Here is a 24,826-nt window from a genome sequence, read left to right on the forward strand (position 1 = left end):
AGGAAGAGGGAAGAACATAAACAGGGAAGATAGGAACTATGCAAACAGATGAGATGGATACAGATGAGTTCACCAGATGAATACACTGGGGGGCGGAAGGAAGTGACAGGCAACACATAATCATGTCAGGAGGTAGGCATGACACACATGGTCTAAACCTGGTACAAGTGGTTACATGCTGGCCAAAGCCAAAATTGGGGGCTGCAGATGTGATCATAGGTTGTCTGTAGAGGATTATTAGGGCTCTATGGCTCAGTGGTCAAGTAGGTTCAGTCCCAGCTTGTTGAATTTTCCTCATTTTATAACAAATTTTGCAGACACCTGCAGTAATGGCACCATCACAGAGAATGCTGATGTGTAACCAACCCTCAAATTGAAATTCTGATAGGAGACCCATGAATTTGCTATTGATTGATATATTTATCACATGATTCTGACAGGTGGTAATCTCTTGGCTGTTAGCTAAGCAACCCTGAAAATGAAATTCTACCAATAAACCACATGATTCTGCATTGATCCATATACATATTGTGGCAATTTGAAAACATTGATCAAATCTGTGTACTAATGGCCAAACAGAGCATGCACCTGCCATTTTTGGAAGTTGGGACTACCATAAATGGAAAAAGTGCATGCTCTGTTTGGCCACTAGTACACAAATTTGATCAATGTTTTCAAATTGCCACAATATGTATATGGATCAATGCAGAATCATGTGGTTTATTGGTAGAATTTCATTTTCAGGGTTGCTTAGCTAATATATCCTTGCACATAACAGCACTTTCATGTGAGGTATTGAAGACATGAATTTTAACAAATGATTTCAAACTGCCTTGATAGGTATATGGATAAATGCAGAATCACATGGTCTACTAGTGATATTTCATTTTCAGGACAGGTTATGTAACGGGTTTGGGCGGAAAAATGCAATCTGATTTAAGGTTCTGCTCAACCCCCCCTTGAGCCAGACCCCTATAATATTATTCACTATGATTTGTCTGGTACTACAAGAGTTGACACAATGTTTATGTAGCAACATCCAAATAACCATACAGCCTAGCTTCCATTTTACACCCTGTTTGCTATCTCCTGCAGGATTGCATTCATCTTGGGACTGTGGGTTTTCCCAGAATTTGCCAAGGTCCATGTATTCTTGATGTTGAACCAGCTTCCAGGTCTAATGTGACAGAAATGCATATTGGCTGCATTGATTAGCATCAACACTACATCATAGTTGCCAAAATCAGATGGAATAGTGTTGGCAATGGTGTTAGCATAGTCAATGAGTTGTGTCTTGAAATAGCATGAGGGACACTCTCTGTCCTTGATCTCAACATACAGGTGGTTTTGGTTGGTGAAGAGTTTGGAATGTGCCTGTGCAATGCCAAAGTCTGGGCAAAGGGAGGTGGTACAACTCTCCATAACATAGCCCCCCTGCAACTCCATGGAGGTGTCAAATAATAGCTCCTCCATAGACATATCTGGGTCTCTGTTCAAGCCTAGTGCTTCATCTTGAACCTGAACATCTGCACATACAGTATCCTCCTCTCCTTCTTCCTGCTCTTTATGTGGTACATCTGGAACTGGAGGTTGCTTGTTGCTGTAGACAACATCATGCAGAAGGATTTTGGGGACAATCATCCAATTTTTGTTGGGTGGGAAGAATTGGAATAGTGTGCAGTGTATAGTACCCCTGAAAGATGATTCAGGGCAATGTGGACAATATGCCACTGCATTAGCATGGCATAGTTCATACCAAAGCTTACAGGGCATGGTGGAGCTGTTAGAATGATTATGTTGTTCTTAAACTGTAGGTCTCACTCACCAGCTTCTTAGACAAAATCCACTCAAGCTTATGAGCATTCACAAGCCAATTTTGCAATTGTTATAAGCCCACAACCAAACATGCAGATGGCAGCATCTAATTAGCATTAGCATCTGAAGTAAAAATAAGTGTGCATATATGCACCAAGAAGAGCAATTTTAAGTAAATCAAACAAAGAAAAGACCTGGAGTGTGCAAGGGTTAAGAAGACAGCAGAGAGAGCAATTGGCTAAAGGAATGCCAGGCAGGAGTAGGTGAGCAGGAATTGTCAGAGCCAACAACTACCACAGGGTAAGCCCAACAAGCTATTGCCTAATATAGGACTTATCAGCAAGTGGGATCTAGCAGTGCTCTAAGGCAATTGCCAGATAAGGGGTGGACAAGACCAATATAAGTAAAGTGCATTAATGCTGTAAAGACAGCAGGGCAAGGAACCTTTGACAGGGACTGGTATGCTCTCAGGCAATACTCTAAGTGTATGTCTTAAGGTAGGTAGATGTGGAAGGGGATAAGAGGTTGAGTTCTGAGGCTTAAGGCTCTCAGAACCCTCCTTATATATTCAACAAGCAGAGGGAATAGTATATACAGTAACAAACTGTCATGAGCCTCACCTCCTGACATGATTATGTGTTGCCTGTCACTTCCTCCCCCCAGTGTATTCATCTGGTGAACTCATCTGTATCCATCTCATCTGTTTGCATAGTTCCTATCTTCCCTGTTTATGTTCTTCCCTCTTCCTTGTTCCCTTCTTGCACTTAGTCCGGACTTATTCTGCTCTAAGTGCTTCTATCTTGCTTATCCTGCTGTGCACTGGCCTGGTTCACTGTGCATAGCTTCTGAGCCATATGCTCTATCTTGCTTCCAAGTTGTGCAGCCCAGACACCATCCCTTCTCCTTGTATTTACCCCCTTTCACTTTTGTTATAAAAGAAGACTGTGAATTGGCTTGGAAACCCCAAGAACAATTCACCTTGTTGATTTCCCATTCTCTCATCTGTGTGAATTGTCTCCAATATCTCACAGCAATCATTTCATTCTTGGTTGTGACACAAACACAATAACAAAGATAAGGTCACATGACCAAAGATAAGAAAGACGTGATCACATGACTAAAGGTCATGTGATTGGATTACATAATATGCGCTCAGCGCTTAAATAGCATAAAGATGCATATATCCATAAATCTTCATGAAAATAGCGCATATATTCACTATTTCTTTGACTTGGTGGATTCTAAGGTGGTCACGCCTCTAGGGCATGACACTTCCCCCCTGTTAAGGTCCAGCTGCCTCTGGATGTTCATGGTGAAACTTGGCCAATTTCTCAGGGGCATTGGCTAAGTGGGCTTTGGGCTCCCATGTGTTATCCTCTGGTCCATACCCTTTCCATTTAACCAAGTATTTGACTTGTCAACCCAATTTCTTGGAGTCTAGGATCCTTTCTATGGTGTACTCCTCTTCTCCATCAGCTGTGACAACTGGGGGAAGTGGGATTGGATTGCAGTTGTATTTGTCTACTGGTTTTTTGTGTAATAGGGCAATATTGAATACAGGGTGGACTTTCATGGATTTAGGAAGGTCCAGTCTATAAGAGTTCCTGCCAATCTTCTCCAAGACCTTATAGGGTCCCAATTGCTTATGTTCTAGCTTATGGGAAGGCCTTGAAGTTTTGATGTTGGTACTACTCAAGTAGACTTTATCTCCAACTTCCAGCTTGGTTGCTTCCCTTCTGTTAAGATCATAATATTGCACATTTTGTCTTGTGGCAATTTCTAAAGCAGCTTTTGCTTCAGTTTGGATCTCTTTCAGGAAGTCTGCTAGGTTGTTGGCTTTAGGGACATGGCTTTCCTTGGTGTTCCCAACTGTAAAGTCTGGGTTATAGCCATAGCACATGTAGAAGGGTGAATGTTTGGAGCTGGAGTGTTTCCCATTGTTGTATGCAAATTCCACCAGTGGTAATCAAGCAACCCAGTCTGTTTGTCTATAGTTGATATAATGGCAGAGGTAGATTTCCACAAACTGGTTTAAGCATTCACTTTGTCCATCAACTTGGGGTCTGTATGCAGTGGAGAAATGTGGTTCTATCCCCAAACACTTGTAGACTTGTCTCAGGAACTTTGCATTAAATTGGGGGCCTTGGTCCAAAATGGTTTTCCTGGGTAACCCATGTAACTTCCACACAAAGGATACAAAGAGATTTGCAACATCAACAGCAGTAGCATCAGAGTGCATTGGTATAAAATGAACCATTTGGGATAAACAGTCCACTACTGTTAATATTGCATCATACCCTTCAGAGGTGGGGAGTCCTACAATCAAGTCATACATTATTTCCTCCCAGGGCTTATTGGGTAAATCTATGTTTTGAAGGAGACCTTCAGGAGCCTGGTTGGAATGTTTACTGCATATGCATGAGTTGCATACTTGGACATATTTTGTTACAGACTGTTTCATCCCTGACCAATAGTAATCCCTTGAAAGGAGGTCTAGGGTTCTGAATTGTCCTGGGTGTTCTGTGGAAGGGTTATCATGCCTGCTTTCTAGGACAGCCCTCCTGATTTCTGGCTCATTGGGGACATAAATCCAATCATGATAGTAGAGTAGGCCATTATCAATCTTCCATCCTTTAACAGGTATATCCTCTTCCAAGGATTTAAGGATCTTGTGTACAGCTTTATCATCATGCAGAGCGTCCCTTATTAGGTCATTAAGGTCACTATCTGTTTGAATAGCTGCAATAAAAAGCTCTGGGCTTATGAGCACAGGGGTTTCACCCCCCTCTTTAACCGCAGACTTGTGGTCTTCATTGCAAGAGAGAATATATGCTTTTCTATTCTGTGCACCTGGCCTATACACAATCCTATAGTTGTAATCTGCCAAAAATCCCATCCACCTTAACTGCCTTTGGTTCAGATCCCTTTTTGTCTGGAAATACTCCAGATTTTTATGGTCTGTCAGTATTTTGACCAGGATTACTGTTCCTTCCAGCAGGTGGCGCCATTCCTTTAAAGCCCTTACTACTGCTAGTAACTCTTTATCAAAGATGTCATAGTTTCTTTCAGCGGGTGCTAGGGATTTTGATAGGAATGCAACTGGGTGTAGTTTATCATCACTGCCCTTTTGCTTAAGGACAGCACCTGTTGCAAGATCAGGGGCGTCACACTCAAGGAAGAATTCCTTGTATGGATCAGGTTGGATTAAAACAGGAGATTCAATTAGAGCCAGTTTGAGAGCTTTAAAAGACTCCCAAGGTATATTCTTTTGGGGTAATTGGTATAAGGGTTGTGCCAATTTTGAGAAGTTATGTATGAAGTGTCTATAGAAATTTATAAAGCCCAAAAACTCTTGAACCCCTTTGACAGAGCACAGTGTTGCCCAATCAACTGCTTGAGTGATTTTCTTGGGGTCTGCTTTTACTCCCTCACCATTGGCAATAACATCAAGGTAATCTACTTCAGATGCATAGAAATTACACTTCTCCAGGTTACAATAGCATGCATTGTCTTGCAGCCTTTTTAGTACCTCTTGGAGATGTTTTGTGTGTAGTTCCCTACTTTCTGAGAATATTAGGATGTTGTCTAGATACACTACTATGTGGACGTCCAATATATCCCTAAATATCTCATTCATGAAGTGCTGAAATGCAGCAGGAGCATTGCATAACCCAAAGGGCATGACTAGGTATTCAAACAGGCCATATTTGGTCTTAAATGCAGTCTGCCATTCATCACCTTCCTTTATCCGGACTAAGTTGTATCCAGATTTCAGGTCAATGGTGGAGAAGTATTTTGCGCCCCTCAGTTTCTCAATGAGAGACTGTATTAGCAGTTGGGGGTATGCATTCTTGACTGTATTTGCATTTAGGGATCTATAATCCACAACCATACACCTTTTCCCATTTTTCTTGTTGACAAAGTGTGTTATGGATATGACATTTCTTCTTTAAATCTGTACTTATTTTATTACACTAGTAATCTCACAGTAAATAAATGAGATAAAGATGCGAACTAAGGTTTTCAAGGTCCCTCTATCCAATAGTGACCTTTACAAAACCTACAAAGCTCAGGAATACCCTTAATATGCGATGCCTTTTGCATATATGCTGTTTTCTCACTCATTTAAATATATATAAATTCAGCTGAGTAGATAAACAGTAACAAGTAATATTTCTCTTGTTTGTAGTATTTATTATTCAAGATTCTATCTTGTGGCTACACACAGAAATATTCAGGGTCCCCCTGTCGCATAGACAAGTGCTCCGGCGCTTAATCAGCCCTTAAGCGCCGACGCACTAAATGCGCCTTTTCTCCATCACCCGGGCATCCCACACTGCCGAATCGCTTGCGCTTAGGTGCGCATGTTTGTGCGCTCCAGAACGCTGGGTCAAACACCCAAAACGGACAACATTTGGCTGAGTTATGCCCCATTTACTGTAAGTACCCAATGCAGAGGTATCCTACCTTTGGGACTGTTTACTGCAAGGATGAAACACTTAGCCTTGGGACATCTAAGGACCCACACAGGTAAATACTGCCTTGGGGCAAACATTGCCTTGGGGCAAATATTAGGATCTGTTGTTTGTTTACTATGTACCAAAGTATTGGCTCCCTCAAGTGTTTCAGTTGCCACATATACCTCCTGTACCCCCTCTTGGTATCAATCATGTATATACTTGTTTGTGCGCCTTCTCAGGGTATAAAAGGACCCTGTGAAGATGCTTCTAATGCATCCATTTATCCACTCTTATATATGGACATATACACACAAGCCTTTAACAGCTTATCTGCGCATTTACTTTAGTGATTGACTCACTGTAAATAGCATAGGAGGTTATTTGGCGCACTAAGACCATAGGCCAGTCCCAACAGACACAGGGTAACCTATTAGTGTACTTACTGCAACCCTGTGCCCCTTGACTGACACAGTTGTTGAGTTCAACATTGAGTATAGTGCAACAATACTGTAAGGATTGTTGTGATTGAGTGATAGTGTTTCAATCCACCATAACCCCTATATTGTAGATATCTTTACCTACAATATCTCATAAATCCTAGATATATTTTAGGTAAACCCCATAAGTCTTAAGTCTTACTTAAGCATATATAAGTCCTATACTTATTAGGCCAATCCTATAAATCCTGTACATTAGTCAGGTAACCCTCTTACTTAAGGTACTATCCCAGAGACCTTAAGTATACATACCCTTAGTCACTTAGGCTTAAGTAACATTAGTCTAAGGTACTATACATAACCAACCACCTGCACTTCATAGTTGGTAGAGTATTTGTTAGGAGTTGTTATTCCTGATAACCTAGCCTATATTGTGCATATATTCTGTGCATATATTCTGATTCTTAATACTAGTTCTTAGTTATTCCCAGATACATTTTGTATATAGTAATTCTTTCTTACTCCTGTACTTACACAACTCTTAACAAAGTGAACTGGGGAACCATATTTGGATTTGGATGGGCAAATCAATGCTTTGTCCAATTGTTCCTTTAGGAGTTTTCTAAGTTCCTCATCATCAGACGTCTTCAAGGGGTATACCATAGCCTTAACAGGTTTATCAGGATTGATTAAATCAATCCCTAAATCAAAAGGACAGTGCAGTGGCAGTTCTGTCACCTTCATGTCCTCAGAAAATACCTCTGCAAAATTGTGCAGTTCTACCAGGATACTTTCAAGTGGAGAATCCACAGTACCTCCAGTTTCCCTAGGGATGCCTTCAAGAGGTTCAATCACCTCAACACCTCCTAAGTCTTCTGGTAAGCCTTCAAGGTGGTTATAAGTCCCACCAATGTTTCCCAGGATAGAATTAGGAACAGAAAGACAAGTATTGTTACAAAATTGAGAATTAAAGTAATACATTTATTAGGCCAGTCAATGGTAGAGTTGTGTAACTTGAGCCAGGACATTCCAAGCACTATGCTATGTTTACCTATATCAGCTACATTACATTTCAAAACCTCTTTGTGACTACCTAACTCTAAAGTGAATATACATTCTGAATCAACCAAACCAGAACTAATGTCTCTTCCATCAATCACTTTAAGGTGACATGGTACAGATTTTTTTGTGGTAGGTATACCATACTGTTTGATCAGGGCCTTGTGTATAAAACAAGATGAAGCGCCTGAATCAATCATAGCCCATCCAAGGAAGGGCTTTGTTTTCTTGGTAACCTTAAGGTTGGGAACTTGTTGAACATAAGATGCTTGAAAATATATATTTAAAGGAGATATATTATTTACAGAAAAGATTTCCAAGCTATCTAAAAGTCCATTTTTTCCCTCTGATACACTGTTCCCATTAGTGTTCAGAGGTCCCAATTTTCCAACTCATCCTCAGAGATGTGGGCTTCATGGCCAGAGTAGGATTTGGAGGGGCATTGGTTGGCATAGTGTCCCCTACCTCCACATGTTGTGCATATAATTGGTTTTTTGCCTTTTGAAGAGGCAGAGTCTAAGTCCATAGGGGAAAGACCAGAGTTGTGCAAGGAGGAGGAGGAGGAAGCCTTGGGAGCAGGAGTGGAAGTGGCAGTGACTGGGTGGTTATCCTTCTTGAGAGTTTTGAAGGTAACATCCTTAGTAGTGCCATCATTCCATTTTACAATTGGAACTGCAATCCCTTTGGCATTTTGGCCAACTTTTTGTAAGACCCCCTTCTTAGCCTTTCCATCCACAATTGCATACACCTGTTCCCCAACAGACAGTTTATCCCTGGGCACTCCCTGGGCTGCTGCTGACATAGAGGTGCTGGATTTGCTTCCAGATTGGTTTGAAGAGGAAGATGAGCCCTTGTGCTGGGCTGCAAACTGCTCTAGGTGTTGATCCACCTTAAGGGCCTTCTCTGCAAGAGTTGCAAGAGTAACAGAGGCATCTGCATGGTCATAATCTTGAACCATGAGAGTTTCCTTAATTTTGTGGGATAAGCCATCATAGAACATATCCCTGAGAGAGGGGTTGTTGTAGCCAAGACCTTGAGAATAGGTCTGGAAGTCCTTGTAATAGTCTTGGACTCCCTTGGTCTGTTTAAGGGTGTGCAACTTGGCACAGAAGTTCTCAGTCCTATTTTGGACATTCCAGTGTGCATTGAATTGCAGCCAGAAGGCATCCAGATTGTGGAGCCAAGAAACAGGTTTCCCTTTAACAATGTCCTCTTCCAGATAGGGCTCAAGCCACTCATGGGCCTTGCCATCCAGGCAGGTAATGATAAAAGCAATTTGCTCATCCACTGTTGAGCCAGGATATGAAATCCTAAGATAATGAGATACAGCAACTCTAAAAGAGATTGCCTTATTTTTGTCTGACCTGTCAAATTTGTCTGGCGTTGCAAGTTTAGGGGCCTTGGTAGCTGAGGCAAAGGAGGAACCAGAAGCAGCAGTGGTGCCTATCTTGGCAATATCAGCCCCAAGTTTAACAATGAGGGTGTCAAGGTTGGTAATGCTACTGTCATGGTTGTTGAGGGTAGCCTATTATAGGGGTCTGGCTCAAGGGGGGGTTGAGCAGAACCTGAAATCAAATCGCGTTTTTCCACCCAAACCCATTTGATAACCTGCCCTGAAATTGAAATTTCACTAGTTGACCATGTGATTCCGCATTGATCCACATACCTATCAAGGCAATTTGAAATCATTTGTCAAAATTCATGCCTTCAATATTTCACATGAAATTGCAGTTAAGTGCAAGGACCTAACAGTTAAGCATCCCTGAGCTAAGCGTCCCTGAAAATGAGATTTTACTCATAAACCACATGATTCTGCATTGATCCATATACATATCATTGCAATTTGAAAACATCAATCAAATCTGTGTACTAATGGCCAAACACAGCATGCACCTTCCATTTTTGGAAGTTGACACTACCATAAATGGAAATAGGGGGATTGATTACCACACATAGTGTGGTTTCAAGGATAGATATACACTGAGCAGCAAAAGTATTGCAGGTCAGGAGAGGTCAAAAGTTTATCTCCAATGCTGGGCAGCCAATCTGTTGTAGACACACTCAATACCAGGAAATTTATTCCCATTTTCTCAAATTTAAACAAAGTGTCCTGGACACGGTCACATGACCAGTACAAGTGGTTGCATGCTGGCCCAAGCCCAAATTTGGGGGGTAGCAGGTGTAATCATGGGTTGTCAGCAGAGGAATAATAGGGCTCTATGGCTTAGTGGTCAAGCTGGTTCAATTCTGGCTAGTTCTATTTTCCTCTGTTTATGACACAAAGACAAATGGACAACATTTTTAATCACATGATTTCAGCGCTTATATCATATGCTAAGTGCCAAGCCATGTCCCCATCTGTGCTTACTCATCACACATAGCCACCTCCACCTATGATGTCATCATGACATGTCAGTAACACATATGCATGAGTAAGGCCAACTGCAGAGCAGGGTTCTTATTACATGTGAATAGCTTCCTTTCCCATGTACATTGTATTTGTAATTACTCACCTCTGTAATATATAAAGAGGCCAACCAACCATGGTAATACCCAGGTCAATTACCTCTTGTTGCACTCCAAACACTGTACAAGGCCTTAGGCCAGAAAACACTTAGTTACACATCTTAAGCATAGGTCTCACTGTACATATGTAGCTTGCTGCCTTCTTATAGTGTGTGGTCATTGTAGTTAGTCAGTTCACCATTGTAGGTAGCCTACACACCACCTTAAGCGGTTTTCTACTTAGTACATACAGCCACCAGTGCCCGCTGCCTTGACACCCCTTGAGGGCGTCTAGGACACAATCAGTGAATCCCATCCAGATTATACTGACACATGTGGCAATTGTAACACTACACTGAGCAGCAAAAGTATTGTAGGTCAGGAGAGGTTAAAAGTTCATCTTCATTACTGAGCAGCCAATCAGTGAATCCCATCCAAATTATACTGACACATGTGGCCATTGTAACACTATGTTTTAGCACAAAACCTTACAAATCCATCAGGAACTAAGCTTACAACCCCACTTTTGCTGTAATGCAACCTGCAAAACTTTTGCTGATTGTGTTGAGCATCTTAAAAATCTGCACATAACTGATTATCCAGTTCAGTATAAGTTCTGGTTTTTTGCACACACATTCTCAGTTATATGGGCCATTGCTGGACAGATTATTAGCTTGTTTCACCCATTAGGGACTGTGTAACAGAACTGTCCTCTCAGGGCCAGTAAAAGAAACTCAAAATTGCAGTTGCATTGAACTCAAGGCACTGTGTGGGCTGGAAATGCATTGGGGTATCTCAGGTGACTGCCGGTACCCAGTTGAACAGTTTCCATGGCTTTCCCATACTTGGAACTGGCATTATGAGAGATTGCAGTGGGTTAGGCTGTATGAGCTGAAAATTGAAATGCCTCTCATAAGCTGGAATCCAAGCCATATGACATATGACTTCTAGCAGTAGTAGACACAGGTCAAGGGGACTCTGAAATCAATTATCTATGGCAGCAGTGATGTGCACACAAAGATAGCATGCAGTATACACAGAGATTGAAGCCAATGGGTGGGGTCTGATATTGAACATGCTCTAACTCTGTGATTGTCAATCAGAGAACAGCCAATTTCTCATCATAAGGTCTGTCTTAAAGAGACCTTCTACTATGTGAGTTTCAACCTCTTCCAATTCACAATCACAGAGTTAGAGCATGTTCAATATCAGACCCCACCCATTGGCTTCAATCTCTGTGTATACTGCATGCTATCTTTGTGTGCACATCACTGCTGCCATAGATAATTGATTTCAGAGTCCCCTTGACCTGTGTCTACTACTGCTAGAAGTCATATGTCATATGGCTTGGATTCCAGCTTATGAGAGGCATTTCAATTTTCAGCTCATACAGCCTAACCCACTGCAATCTCTCATAATGCCAGTTCCAAGTATGGGAAAGCCATGGAAACTGTTCAACTGGGTACCGGCAGTCACCTGAGATACCCCAATGCATTTCCAGCCCACACAGTGCCTTGAGTTCAATGCAACTGCAATTTTGAGTTTCTTTTACTGGCCCTGAGAGGACAGTTCTGTTACACAGTCCCTAATGGGTGAAACAAGCTAATAATCTGTCCAGCAATGGCCCATATAACTGAGAATGTGTGTGCAAAAAACCAGAACTTATACTGAACTGGATAATCAGTTATGTGCAGATTTTTAAGATGCTCAACACAATCAGCAAAAGTTTTGCAGGTTGCATTACAGCAAAAGTGGGGTTGTAAGCTTAGTTCCTGATGGATTTGTAAGGTTTTGTGCTAAAACATAGTGTTACAATGGCCACATGTGTCAGTATAATTTGGATGGGATTCACTGATTGGCTGCTCAGTAATGAAGATGAACTTTTAACCTCTCCTGACCTACAATACTTTTGCTGCTCAGTGTAGTGTTACAATTGCCACATGTGTCAGTATAATCTGGATGGGATTCACTGATTGGCTGCTCAGCAATGGAGATAAACTTTTGACCTCTCCTGACCTGCAATACTTTTGCTGCTCAGTGTAACAGGTATTTGAGGTGGGCTTGCATCTCTCATATTTACTCTCATTCCCAAAATCACATAATATTGGCCATTCTTTGACCTGCAAAAACTGGGCAAATTGCATGCCATCAGATGAGAACATGAATGCAGCAACACAGCATGGGAGGGTGCAGCCTTTATTGGAAATTTGAACTGTTTGGACCTCACAATGTGCTTGATTCATTGCTGCTGAAGTGTACATTTCACCAAAAATAGGCCATGGGGTTGAGTAGGGAGTATTGGGTGGTTTATAGTACTCATGGAATGGCTTGTAGTGAAAAGTTGAATTATTGTTAGACAAAGAGGCCTTCTGCATAATGTCCAAGAGACTACAGGCACAAAGGCCAGAAACTTCAAGATAAAATGGATCTTGAGTAAGTTGGCTCCAAAGGCATGGGACTTCAAGGACCATTGGAGTATTTTTCCACCCCTCTGCAAGTGGACAGTTTGGGTCCCAGTTGCAAGCAGCATCAGCAAGGTGGTTGTCAATTTCTTGTAAGTTGACACCAACCAAGTTGGCCAAACTGAAATCCAGGTGGAGCATAACCTCCTTGACAAGAAAGTCCTGGTCAGTAAGAGATTTTGTGCTACCTTTGAGCCAGTGGTGTTGCTGAACATAGTAAACAGACAGATTGGGGCATGGTTGGATAATTTCTCTGACTGATTGAGAGTGATTTAATGGGCAACTAAGGGATGAGGGAAGAACATGAGCCATTGGAGCATTGGCATCAGGGATAGTCAAAGGATGCAACAAATAAGCTTGATAGCAGCCAAAGAGGTCAGGGGAGGTTTGGTGCCCTTTCCATCTGGGGAGCAATTGCTGTGTCCCTATACCTTCAGTTTGCAACAGAGCTGCCTCCCCAAGAGGTGGCAGGGGCTGAGGACCTTCTGGGAGAGCATTGTGCTCCATTTGGAATCCAGTTCCAACTCAAAGAGCCTGAGATTGTGTGAATGGGTGGGCCCAAGGGGGTTTACAACTGTGATGGGTTCCAGAGGCAAGGGTAGAGAATGATGTTGATTAGACCTGCTGGGTGTTACTTGACAATTGCTGTCACTGCCAGCCTGCATATAGTTGGTTTAATGCAAGAAGTACCAACCAGAAATGAATGCATACCTCATAGTGCTTGGTGTCATGACCTTCATTGGCATGACATAATTTTCTACTATTTGTTACCTTTTTTGAGACAGTTTCCTTTTCTGGTATATATTTATGACTCATCAAGATCACGTGACATATTTGATATATGATGTGAAATTGTAAATGACTCATTATTTAGTACTGTTGTTTTTGATGTGGCTTCCTTCTTGTATATAAACCAGGTCAAGTTGCTGCTAGAACAGCAAGACTTGACTTCTTTGTCAATTCTACTTCATCTCTCACCTACCCTTTACCCAAGCCCCTAGTTGGCTATAAGTGCACCTTACTTTAGATTCATAATCCAGGCCATTGTTGCCCTCTACCCTTAACCATACCCCCTGGGCCTTTGTTGCCCCTCTACTTGATTCATAGTCCATTGGTGATAGGGCCATGGACTTTAAGACCCCTTGTACCATAGGTCCAAGCTGAGTTGTGACACTTGGGCTCATTGGTGGGGCTACAGACCTAATGACACTTTGCTGGACCTCTTGTATCATCACACTCAGAGCTGAAGTCTTTGAAAAGACTATTCTGATAGGCCCAGCAATGGTTTTGATGGAGAGAGCAGCTCTTTGTAGTGTTGAAAGTCCAAGAGTAAGAAAGAATTACTATATAAAAAATGTATATGGGAATAGCCAGTAACTAGTATTAAGTATCAGAATATATGCACAGAATATATGCACAATATAGGCTAGGTTATCAGGAATAACAACTCCTAACAAATAGTCTACCAACTATCAAGTGCAGGTGGTTGGTTATGTATAGTACCTTAGACTAATGGTACTTAAGCCTAAGTGACTAAGGGTATGTATACTTAAGGTCTCTGGGATAGTACCTTAAGTAAGAGGGTTACCTGACTAATGTACAGGATTTATAAGATTGGCCTAATAAGTATAGGACTTATATATGCTTAAGTAAGACTTAAGACTTATAGAGTTTACCTAAATATATCTAGGATTTATGGGATATTGTAGATAAAGCTATCTACAATATGGGGGGTAGGGTGGATTGAAACACTATCACTCAATCACAACAATCCTTACAGTATTGTTGCACTATACTCAATGTTGAACTCAACAACTGTGTCAGTCAAGGGGCACAGGGTTGCAGTAAGTACACTAATAGGTTACCCTGTGTCTGTTGGGACTGGCCTATGGTCTTAGTGTGCCAAATAACCTCCTATGCTATTTACAGTGAGTCAATCACTAAAGTAAATGCACAGATAAGCTGCTAAAGGCTTGTGTGTAAATGTCAATATATAAGAGTGGATAAATGGATAAGTGGATGCATTAGAAGCGTCTTCACAGGGTCCTTTTATACCCTGAGAAGGCGCACAAACAAGTATATACATGATTGATACCAAGAGGGGGTACAGGAGGTACACGTGGCAACTGAAACACTTGAGGGAGCCAATACTTTGGTACATAGTAAACAAACAACAGATCCTAATATTTGCCCCAAGACAATGTTTGCCCCAAGGCAGTATTTACCTGTATGGGTCCTTAGATGTCCCAAGGCTAAGTGTTTCATCCTTGGAGTAAACAGTCCCAAAGGTAGGATACCACTGCATTGGGTACTTACAGTAAATGGGGCATAACTCAGCCAAATGTTGTCCGTTTTGGGTGTTTGACCCAGCGTTCTGGAGCGCACAAACAGGCGCACCTAAGCGCAAGCGATTCGGCAGTGTGGGATGCCCGGGTGATGGAGAAAAGGCGCATTTAGTGCGTCGGCGCTTAAGGGCTGATTAAGCGCCGGAGCACTTGCCTATGCAACAGGGGGGACCCTGAATATTTCTGTGTGTAGCCACAAGATAGAATCTTGAATAATAAATACTACAAACAAGAGAAATATTACTTGTTACTGTTTATCTACTCAGCTGAATTTATATATATTTAAATGAGTGAGAAAACAGCATATATGCAAAAGGCATTGCATATTGAGGGTATTCCTGAGGTTTATAGGTTTTGTAAAGGTCACTATTGGATAGAGGGACCTTGAAAACCTTAGTTTGCATCTTTATCTCATTTGTTTTACTGTAAGATTACTAGTGTAATAAAATAAGTACAGATTAATGAAGAAATGTCATATCCATAACACTAACCTTCCTCCAAAACAAATCTAAGGCACCCCCTCTATCAAACAGGCCTTCAAAGACTACCAGATGGAAGCTGGTCTACTCTTTTACCAAGGGCGTATAGTTGTCCTGGATGTTGATACTCTTTGTACAGACTTACTGTGTATCTTCCATGATAGCCCCCTGGCAGGACACCCAGGGCACCAATGCACTCTCAAGCTGATCTCATGCAATTACTACTGGCCCAGAATCCATGCCAATACATACTGGCATGTGGACTCATGTGAACCCTGTCAACAGATTAGGAAACCAAAGTATGCCTCCATACTGCCACAGCCCCTTGAATTACCAACACAACCCTGGCAACATGTATCTTACAACATGATTGTGGATTTGCCTAAGGATGGTAACTTGGACTCCATTTTGGTAATTATGGACATCTTCACCAAGTATGCAATCTTTGTGGAATGTTCCAAAAAACTAAAGGCGCCCAAGCTGGCAGACTTATTCCTGCAGCACATATAGAAACAACACAGAATGCCCAAGAAAACCATTTTGGACAGAGGAAGGGTCTTTAATAATAAATTCCTGAAAGCACTGTACAAGCAACTTGGGATAGGCCCCCACTTTTCCTTGGCCTACCACCCACAGAGCAACAGACAAACCAAATGTGTGAACCCATCAGTTGAGCACTTTCTAGGGGCATACTCCAGTATCAATCAGAGGGACTGGACCAGGTGGCTCCCTATGGCCAAGTTTGCCTATAACAATGCAGTCCACAGCAGCACAGGGAAAACACCATTCAAAGCCTTATATGGATGGGAACCTTTGTTAACTCCCAGAAATATCCCTACAGATGTGCTGGAAGCAGACAATCTTGCCCAAGTAATGGAAAGCCAATGGAAAGAGGTAGAAGCTGTCATAAACAGAGGAAAATAGAACTAGCCAGAATTGAACCAGCTTGACCACTAAGCCATAGAGCCCTATTATTCCTCTGCTGACAACCCATGATTACACCTGCTACCCCCCAAATTTGGGCTTGGGCCAGCATGCAACCACTTGTACTGGTCATGTGACCGTGTCCAGGACAGAAGCCACACTCCAGCAAGCCAAAACCCACGTGACTGCAGGAGAACCAGACCAAGTACCTGTAGAATTAGAGATAGGGGAAGAAGCCTGGTTGGATGCCAGGAATGTCAAGCTTTAGACCCTGAGCCCCAAGCTAACAGAACAACACTTGGGACCATTCAAGATTATCAAAAAGATCTCTGACAGGGCCTACCAACTAGAACTTCCCCCTTCAATGAGAATCCACAATGTCTTCTATGTGGAATTACTGTCAAAAGTCAAAATGAACAAGAAAAAGGTTTTCAAAAACAGACCACCACCAGTCACAGTAGACAGAGAAGAGGAATACAAGGTGGAAGGAATCACAGATATGGAAGAACAGAATGGAGAATGGTTTTTTAGGGTGAAATGGAAAGGCTACAGATCAGAGGATGTCATAGACACAATTGATACCAGGGAATTCATTCTCATTTTCTCAAATTTAAACAAAAGGAAACAAAGGACATTTTTGATCACATGACTTTGGCGCTTGAATCATACCCTAAGTGCCAAGCCACATCCCCATCTGCACTTATTCAGCACATGTAGCCACCTCCACCTGATGACATCATTATGACATGTCAGTGACTTGTATGCATGAGTAAGGCCAACTGCAGAGCAGGGTTCTTATTGGATTAGGTATATCATATAATGTATTTGTAAACAGCTTGTATGTAGAATATATAAGGAGGCCAATCAACCATGGTAACACCCAGGTCAATTACCTCTTGTTGCATCCCACATTGTGTACAAGGCATTACAGCCAGGAACTACTTAGTTACAATGCCTTAAGCATTGCCTCTGCTGTACTTACTTAGCCTGCCATTGCCCCTAAGGCCTTGGTCACTGTAGATAGCAGTCTTGACATTGTAGGTAGCTCCCACACCACCTTACATGGTTTCTATACTTAGTCTATACAGCCACAAGCACCTGCTGCCTTGACACCCCTTAAGGATGTCTAGGACAGAGGAGAATACCTGGGAAACAAGGGAAAACCTCAAAAACACCAAGAAAATCCTAAAGAATTTTGAAAAGGAAATAAAAAAGAAGGCCCTTAAAGGGGGGACAGTGTTGTAGACACACTCAATACCAGGGAATTTACTCCCATTTTCTCAAATTTAAACAAAGACAATTGGACTACTTTTTTGATCATGTGACATTGGCGCTGATATCATATGCTAAGTGCCAAGTCATGTTCTTTTTTTGCACTTAATCAGCATACATAGCCACCTCCACTTATGATGTCATCATGACACATCAGTGACATGTATACATGAGTAAGGATGACTGCAGAACAAGGTTCTTATTGGATTAGATATTTGATATGGTACATTTGTAATTAGCTTGCTTGTAGAATATATAAGGAGGCCAATCAACCATGGTAACACCCAGGTTGATTACCTCTTGTTGCATCCATACACTGTACAAGGGCCTTAAAGCCCAGTGTCATAACCTCTATCTGGAAAGGTTATTACCATATATACACTGTCAAAGATATATATAGTATATGTGATGCACAGTGATATATTAATAATATAAGTTGCTGGGGGATGTTGCACTCCCCCCACCCCCCTAGCTGTGGGCCAATGTTAAGGGAGCCTGCAGGCAAGGTCTGAATAATATATTATTATAGAAGAGATTATGTCATCCCCCCCCCACCTCAAATCCATAGTAGTTTAGTATAGTATTTGATAAAGGACTGGAGGGGGGAGGTCATGTGACCCTGGTGGACTGTCAGTCTCCAAGTCATGAGCGCTTAGAGTAATGACAGTTCTGACTGCATATATGTGAGTATATGCGGCCTTCTAAAGACTGTGGAATATCCTATTAGTAGGTGGCTTGGTCAGGAGACATGCCAGCAAAGGCATGGGTCATGACACCCAGTAAATACTTAGTTACATACTCAGTCCACTGCCTTAAGTGGCTTTTCTATTGTAGATACATAGCTGGTCATTGCCTGTAGGGCCTTGGTCAATGTAGATACTTGGCTAGTTGTTGTAGGGTACCTCACCACTGCCTTAAGCAGATTTCTCACTGTATCACCCAGCCACAAGCACCCATGCCCTTGATGTCCTTACAGACGTCTAGGACACCCCTCAATGTCCCTATAGACATTTAGGACAAGAGCTTAGAAGGGCAGCAACCAGAGTGCTTGGGGAGCTCAGGGCAGTGCATTGCCCTTATCCTACTAATCATTCCAGTACTGACACCAGTTTGAGAGTGAATTTTTGAGAAGTGAAGGCCTTTTTTGAGCTTATCAACAACATTCTGGACATCAGAGGGAGGCAAAGCTTTATGCATAGTAGGCAGAGGACAGCAGAGGGTTGAGGCAGACTTGGAGTAATTGGGAGGGATTGAATAACCTGCCAGTAGAGTATGACATCATTGAATGACATCATATGACATCACAGCTGATGTCACCATGAAATCATTGGGGGCTAGATGCCATTGTTCAAAACTGCTCACAGACATACCCTGATAAGTTTGTTTGTTACTCAGTTGATTCTCAGCCAAATTGGACCAAACAAAGTACACCACATAGAAGGGGATGATAGTGCCTATCTGAGTAAAACTTCAAATTGGTCTGCTCACTAGTGGTGAAATTATGGCTTGTTCATGAAGAAAACAGCATCTCTGTGAACAGTTTTGAACAGCACTGTATAGTCATTGACTTCTGTTAATACCAAAAAGGATGGTATTCATAGCAGTGTCAGAGCCTCTTCCAGCTAAACAAGCAGTTGGTGATGTGTTTCTTTGACTGTAAACTACTGTCAATTAAATTTGGGCCAATGAAACCTGCCTTTCTAGCCTTTGCTTACTTTTCAGTAAGGTTTCCATGTAGTAATTTGCCATGTGCATTAGACATTGGTTTCAAAGTGTTGTAGTTTGGCAAGTACAAAAGCATGATCAACCAAGTTGTCCCCAATGTTCACAGTATTCACATACCAAATTGAACCTGAAGATTGTATTGCTCTTCTAAGTCTGGTCAATTTTTGTACAACAGTGCCCCAGCAAAGTATGGTCTGAGATCTAATCTTAGCCCAGACAAATACTGTTCAAGTCCCATGCCCATTGCACAACCCTTGTCAAAAAGGGGGTGAAGTCCTGTGCAAAGTGCAAGTGTGATCTGCTTGCCTAAGGATTTGTGCTGGAGAGTGAGTGCTGTTGAAGATATTGGGACCAAATTTATGCAAACCCACAAAACAGAGAGTACACTTTAAGTGTTATTTAATTGTTGTACTCCACTGTAAGGTGGGGTACTTGCTAGTGGATGGGCGCTTACGGCTGTACTACTACTGACAAGACTATCTAACTATCTATGTAAGGCTTATACTACTACTGCTATAAGGCAGTCTTCTACTCTATACTACTGACAAGGGGGGCTTAGCCCAGGAGGTGTGGTAAGCGCAATAAAAGGGGTGAGCTTCTGAACTACTAAGGGCCGGCTACTTAGCTGGCTGGGGATGGTCCTCCTCAATGGTATGAGACAAGGTAAAATTGACTTGGGGTCTCCAAGCAATTTTCCTGTTGTTTATATAGACAAGGGAGAGAGTATATACATGGTCTGTGCAAAAAGAGAAGCATGCTGCGGGCTGCGCAGAAGCGTGGATTGTTCCTAAGCGCCCTTGTCACAGTGTCTTGGCGCAGCATCTTGGCATGATAAGCGCCAAGATCACGTGATCAAAAAACATGAGATAAACGGTTTGGAACAAATAGTAAAAATATCAGAAAAATCAGGCAAATCTGGTGGTGTTATTAAGGTGGTTATAACATTAATCCATAGTAATTTTGTTCATCCTATGTACAGACAATACAGTCTCAGATAGGGTGTACTGCAACATTTGCAACCTAGAGTCTGCAAATCAACTCCCTCACTACACTTTTGAATTCAAAGGTGTTGTGACCTCACTGTAAGGTGAGTCACTTGCTAGTGGGACAGGTGCTTGTGGCTGTACTACTACAAACACTGCTGACCAACTAGGCTATACTACTGTGGCTCAAGTTGCTTAAGGCAACAACTAACTATCTACTGGCAATGGTGGGGGGCCTTAGGCCTGGAGGTGATGGGTCTGGAAGACTACTGGGTGAGTGTAGTATGTCTGAGGGGTCCAGCTACTTAGATGGCTTCTGTAACCTGTCTAGATGAGAGACAAGGTAAAATCAACTTGGGGTCTCCAAGCAATTTTCCTGCTGTATATAGAAGAGAATGCTATCTACAGTGGTCTGTGCTCATGGAAAAAGAAGTCCTTGTAAGAAATGAGAAGCATGCTGCAGGCTGCACAGAAGTGTGGGTTTGTTGTAAGCACCCTTGGCATGGCATCTTGGCACAGCATCTTGGCATGTGTAAGTGCTAAGATCATGTGATCAAAAAAACAAAAGATATAGAGTCTGTAAAAATACTACAAATAAGAGGAGAATTAGGGGATTCCAATGATAAAATTTGTGAGGGTGTAACAAAAGGAAAGGGCCACAAAAGCTTTTTGCTTGGACTCACTCTATGGTCCTGAGGCCTTGATCAGCAACCACAACATGAAGCAGGTTCCATGTTGCACCCTTCTTCCCTTGATTCAACAATTGCACCAGTATCTTATTAAATGGCCTGAGGCTGATAACCACCTTGAATCAGTGTGGAATGCACTGAAAAAGGAAGGTTATACATTATAAAGTGACTCAAATGCAACTCCTTTACCATCCCAGCAATCTAAACAAGGATATTGGCACCCAAACCAGGTTTTGGGGGCTTTGTCAACCACTCTGGGCCTGCATACTACTATCACCCATGCTTTGAAGGTATTCTATCAAGGCTGGTGGCATGAATATATGCCCAAACAAAACTACAAAGTTCAAGGTAATACCTTGGAAAATGTCTGCTGCATGTTCCCCAGTCTCCCAAGAGATATTCCAAAACAAAAAGACCACCCAACTCAGCGCATGAGTTTTTGATGACCTCAGCTACATGCCCACTACTGAACTCAAACTTAGCTGATGTTCACTTTGTATCAACTACGATTCAGCAACCCTTGCCTATTTGATGCAGTAACAGTATTTCCCCCAGCACCCTCTTCCTGGCACCCTCTCTTTGGACCTACCGGCGCCAGAACGACCATAACGGCCCCGTTTACCCATACGGTACCCTGCGGCCACAATACATTGAAACATTTGCGAGATTCGAGTACAAATACGGCCCACTATTCCCATTTAACCCATTCAGATGAATAGAATGGCCTATTTACTCCGTATATCTCAAGGTATAATTACCTTAGGATTTCATTTGTATTTATTCCAGTTTTTGTGATGGCCAATGAAACTTGCTGCACGCGTCGCAGCTGGTCTCCATGTCTAGCGTTTAATGGCCTACTTGAAACCTCGCTAAGCACTGCAAAGAGGGACCCCGCGGACAGGGCCGTGGGCGTCTGTTTGTGCTTGTATGGGCTAAGCGAACAGACACAGACAGAGGATGTCCGTCTCACCCAGACCAACACTGACGGAATCTGAGTGTGCATGGTGTGACCATCTGGACAGCCGCCGAAGGTTGTGATCCGCATCAATCTCCGTGACACGGACAGGCGCGTACTTACGCATCATACTTGGGTTTGCTCTGTGCATACATGGCCGTATATACATGTCCGCACTTGTCCGTGCGAGAAATACCAACGCTGACCCTGCCCTACGACGTCTATCGTATGTGTTCTGTTTTCTGTAAATATTGATATTTATCACAGTTTTGATCAAATAACCGTCGGATATATAAATCACACAAAATCACGAGATCGGAGCGAAATGCGAAATGGCCCATTGGTTGGGATATATAACTACTATGGTATGATACAATTACATCGCTTAGGGCGTAAATCATAGCAGCAACGATTCATAAGACAGGAAAGACGGGTCACCAGGTGCCAAACGATCGACGATGATCGGAGTTGAAGTGTAAGCGACAGCTGGCTGGAGCGAAAGCATGAGTTCAATCGATCACGGCCGCAGAGAATAATTAAACTCACTAAGGCCGAGTTATAGGTGAAGTTAGCTATCCTGCTTCGAAAGAAAATGTGTTAGGAGGTGGAGTTATCGAGCAAGACAGCCAACTTACCTTGCAGTGGTGGTAGTCGTGACGAGGGGGCATCCCAAGCCCCGCGGGCATTAAATATAACGATCCGCATCCGAGCTCGCGATCCGACGATCACATGGGTGTGGAATAATGACAAGGTAGTGGGGGGATATCCGCGTTAGATTACAGTGAGACAAACAATACCCGGATGATCGAGGACGGTGCGCGGTGCATATAAGGCAATTTGGACGCTGGTAGACACGTATTGACCGACGTGTACGACGAGAAACTATTGCTTCTTGAGTATGAACCGTGCATCGAGGATCACAAGGCCCATTTTCCTAATATTTTCAAGTGTTTAAAAGGCAAATAGTTTAGACAATCTATTGATTCACATACCGACACCGGGCCCATCCTTCACAAATTATCACCGCAAATGCAGAGTGTTGTAAGCGAACCAGTGTGTTTAGGGAGATGATATCGTTGTATTTGAGCACGTAGTACAGATTTAACGTATACACGAGACTGGACGAGGGTTTTACTAGAGTCCCAGTCGTCGACAGGCCCATCGGCACTCTAGTAGCCCGATAATTCATGCTTACCAACACCATCCGTTCCCCGGTGGTACGCGCCTGTACGCACCCTATTTCATAGCGCAGGCAAGTTACGGCTGTCAGTGTAGTTTTGTGGCAGTTCGTGTGACGCGGACGAACGAGAACAGAAGCAGACCTGCAGTCCTGCCCGCTCGGCGCTTACCACGCTGGTCCGTGCCTGTCCGCGGGTCCTGTCCGTGACCCCCCTCTTTGCAGTGAAGCGAGTTATTTGCTTGAAGATTTCGTTACAGACGGTTTTGAAGCCTTGTGGTCACGGGACGATCAAAGCGCGAGGAACGAGGGCGTGACCCGAGTTTTTGGCTCCAAGACCGGATGTGGAAGAGACTACGTTTCAAATACTTGTGCACGCAAAAAATCAAATGAATGTAAGTAAGGACCAGCCACCTCACACCAACCCTACCTCTAGTTACCACATATCAACGCCACCTTTCCTTCCTTGTAGTAATGGGTAACGATCTGTCGAGAGTGAGGAACTTGCTTATGTTTCTGACATCCACTGGTTTGATCACCGAAGGAGGAGATGCGATCTACGATAATGAAGATCAGGAGAGGCTACGTAACTATCTCCAAGAGATCAACGCACGCAAACCCCAAGTAATAACTAGATCTCTGGAAAATGGGTCAAGCAGTGGAATATATGTAGTCGACCAATATACAGTAAGCTGGTGTGGGATGAAGTTAGTTTCTGTACTCATTCGCAGGTTCAAGGAACAACAGGTGCTAGTAGCGTTCAAACTGTTCTTGAAGGATGAGAATAGGGTTGAACCTGCAATTCTTGAGGGGTTTCAGGTAAGTGAGTCAAGATCTCGGATGCTGATGAAACCAACAGCAGCCCAGAGTTACTTGCATCTGCTCATCTATCCAACCTTCACCACCGAAGCCCCTGGGCTGCATGAGAAAAGTTTTAAGGCTGTACTACCTTTGATGAATGAGATTAAGCTTTTCGACTGCACGGTATGTTACACACGTGAGCCCTTCGTTGATTCCATGCTGAGAGACTCACGGCCTCCCAGGTCTTTCGGAACAACACTATGAGTAATGGTGATGGCAGCAACGTAAAAAGCACGATAGGATGTAAGCATTCTTCACGCCTACCGCTGGATAACCTCACATTCTTGACGCGCAGATGCTGTCGTTGTCACTACAACTGCGACAGCCGAGGATCTCACTCAAGATCTTTTCGATTCTCTAAAAACGCTCTCCAACCTCACGAACGGCGAAACTACAATCCGGGAACCTATTTTGACTAAGCTTAATGAATGCATCTGGAGGACTACGGAGTTGGTTCAGGCCATTGTTCAGACTATCTAGAAATATTGTGTGATTTGTCGATGAGTGCCAAGATATGCTATGTACGTTAGAACTTGTGGTGCGAAGACGACTCGCGTAAATCGACAAGCTTTAACTTGCTAGATGGAGGGCCTGCGGCGTCGCAAACAAAGGTGTCACCTAGCTCAAAAGTGTTCGAATACTTGATTGTGTTAATATAAATTGTATCAGATACGTGAG

At 42.8% G+C, this 24,826-nt stretch overlaps 6 protein-coding genes across 6 annotated transcripts; 2 read left to right on the forward strand and 4 right to left on the reverse strand.

Annotated features, from left to right (window-relative positions):
- Positions 1-1,068: 1,068 nt before the first annotated feature.
- RhiXN_10684 (uncharacterized protein) lies at positions 1,069-1,773 on the reverse strand (the record flags this gene model as incomplete). Its single annotated transcript, XM_043330500.1, has 1 exon — positions 1,069-1,773. One exon carries the CDS (start codon positions 1,771-1,773, stop codon positions 1,069-1,071), a length of 705 nt encoding a protein of 234 aa, XP_043185845.1.
- A 1,324-nt stretch (positions 1,774-3,097) lies between these two features.
- Positions 3,098-3,715, reverse strand: RhiXN_10685 (Transposon Tf2-12 polyprotein; the record flags this gene model as incomplete). Its single annotated transcript, XM_043330501.1, has 2 exons — positions 3,098-3,204; positions 3,238-3,715. 2 exons carry the CDS (start codon positions 3,713-3,715, stop codon positions 3,098-3,100), a joined length of 585 nt encoding a protein of 194 aa, XP_043185846.1.
- Positions 3,716-3,781: 66 nt separating this feature from the next.
- On the reverse strand, positions 3,782-7,693 carry RhiXN_10686 (Transposon Tf2-1 polyprotein; the record flags this gene model as incomplete). Its single annotated transcript, XM_043330502.1, has 2 exons — positions 3,782-5,638; positions 7,247-7,693. The coding sequence occupies 2 exons, from the start codon at positions 7,691-7,693 to the stop codon at positions 3,782-3,784; spliced, it is 2,304 nt and encodes a 767-aa protein (XP_043185847.1).
- Positions 7,694-8,141: 448 nt separating this feature from the next.
- On the reverse strand, positions 8,142-13,245 carry RhiXN_10687 (Transposon Tf2-1 polyprotein; the record flags this gene model as incomplete). Its single annotated transcript, XM_043330503.1, has 3 exons — positions 8,142-9,081; positions 9,136-9,296; positions 12,247-13,245. The coding sequence occupies 3 exons, from the start codon at positions 13,243-13,245 to the stop codon at positions 8,142-8,144; spliced, it is 2,100 nt and encodes a 699-aa protein (XP_043185848.1).
- Positions 13,246-16,084: 2,839 nt separating this feature from the next.
- On the forward strand, positions 16,085-17,135 carry RhiXN_10688 (uncharacterized protein; the record flags this gene model as incomplete). The annotated part of the gene is made up of 2 exons (XM_043330504.1): positions 16,085-16,456; positions 16,755-17,135. The coding sequence occupies 2 exons, from the start codon at positions 16,085-16,087 to the stop codon at positions 17,133-17,135; spliced, it is 753 nt and encodes a 250-aa protein (XP_043185849.1).
- A 6,662-nt stretch (positions 17,136-23,797) lies between these two features.
- Positions 23,798-24,628, forward strand: RhiXN_10689 (uncharacterized protein; the record flags this gene model as incomplete). The annotated part of the gene is made up of 5 exons (XM_043330505.1): positions 23,798-23,974; positions 24,026-24,106; positions 24,155-24,271; positions 24,331-24,391; positions 24,444-24,628. The coding sequence occupies 5 exons, from the start codon at positions 23,798-23,800 to the stop codon at positions 24,626-24,628; spliced, it is 621 nt and encodes a 206-aa protein (XP_043185850.1).
- Positions 24,629-24,826: the final 198 nt, after the last annotated feature.

The sequence above is a fragment of the Rhizoctonia solani genome, chromosome 14 (assembly GCF_016906535.1).
Source record: "Rhizoctonia solani chromosome 14, complete sequence".
In the NCBI taxonomy this organism is placed as follows: domain Eukaryota; kingdom Fungi; phylum Basidiomycota; class Agaricomycetes; order Cantharellales; family Ceratobasidiaceae; genus Rhizoctonia; species Rhizoctonia solani.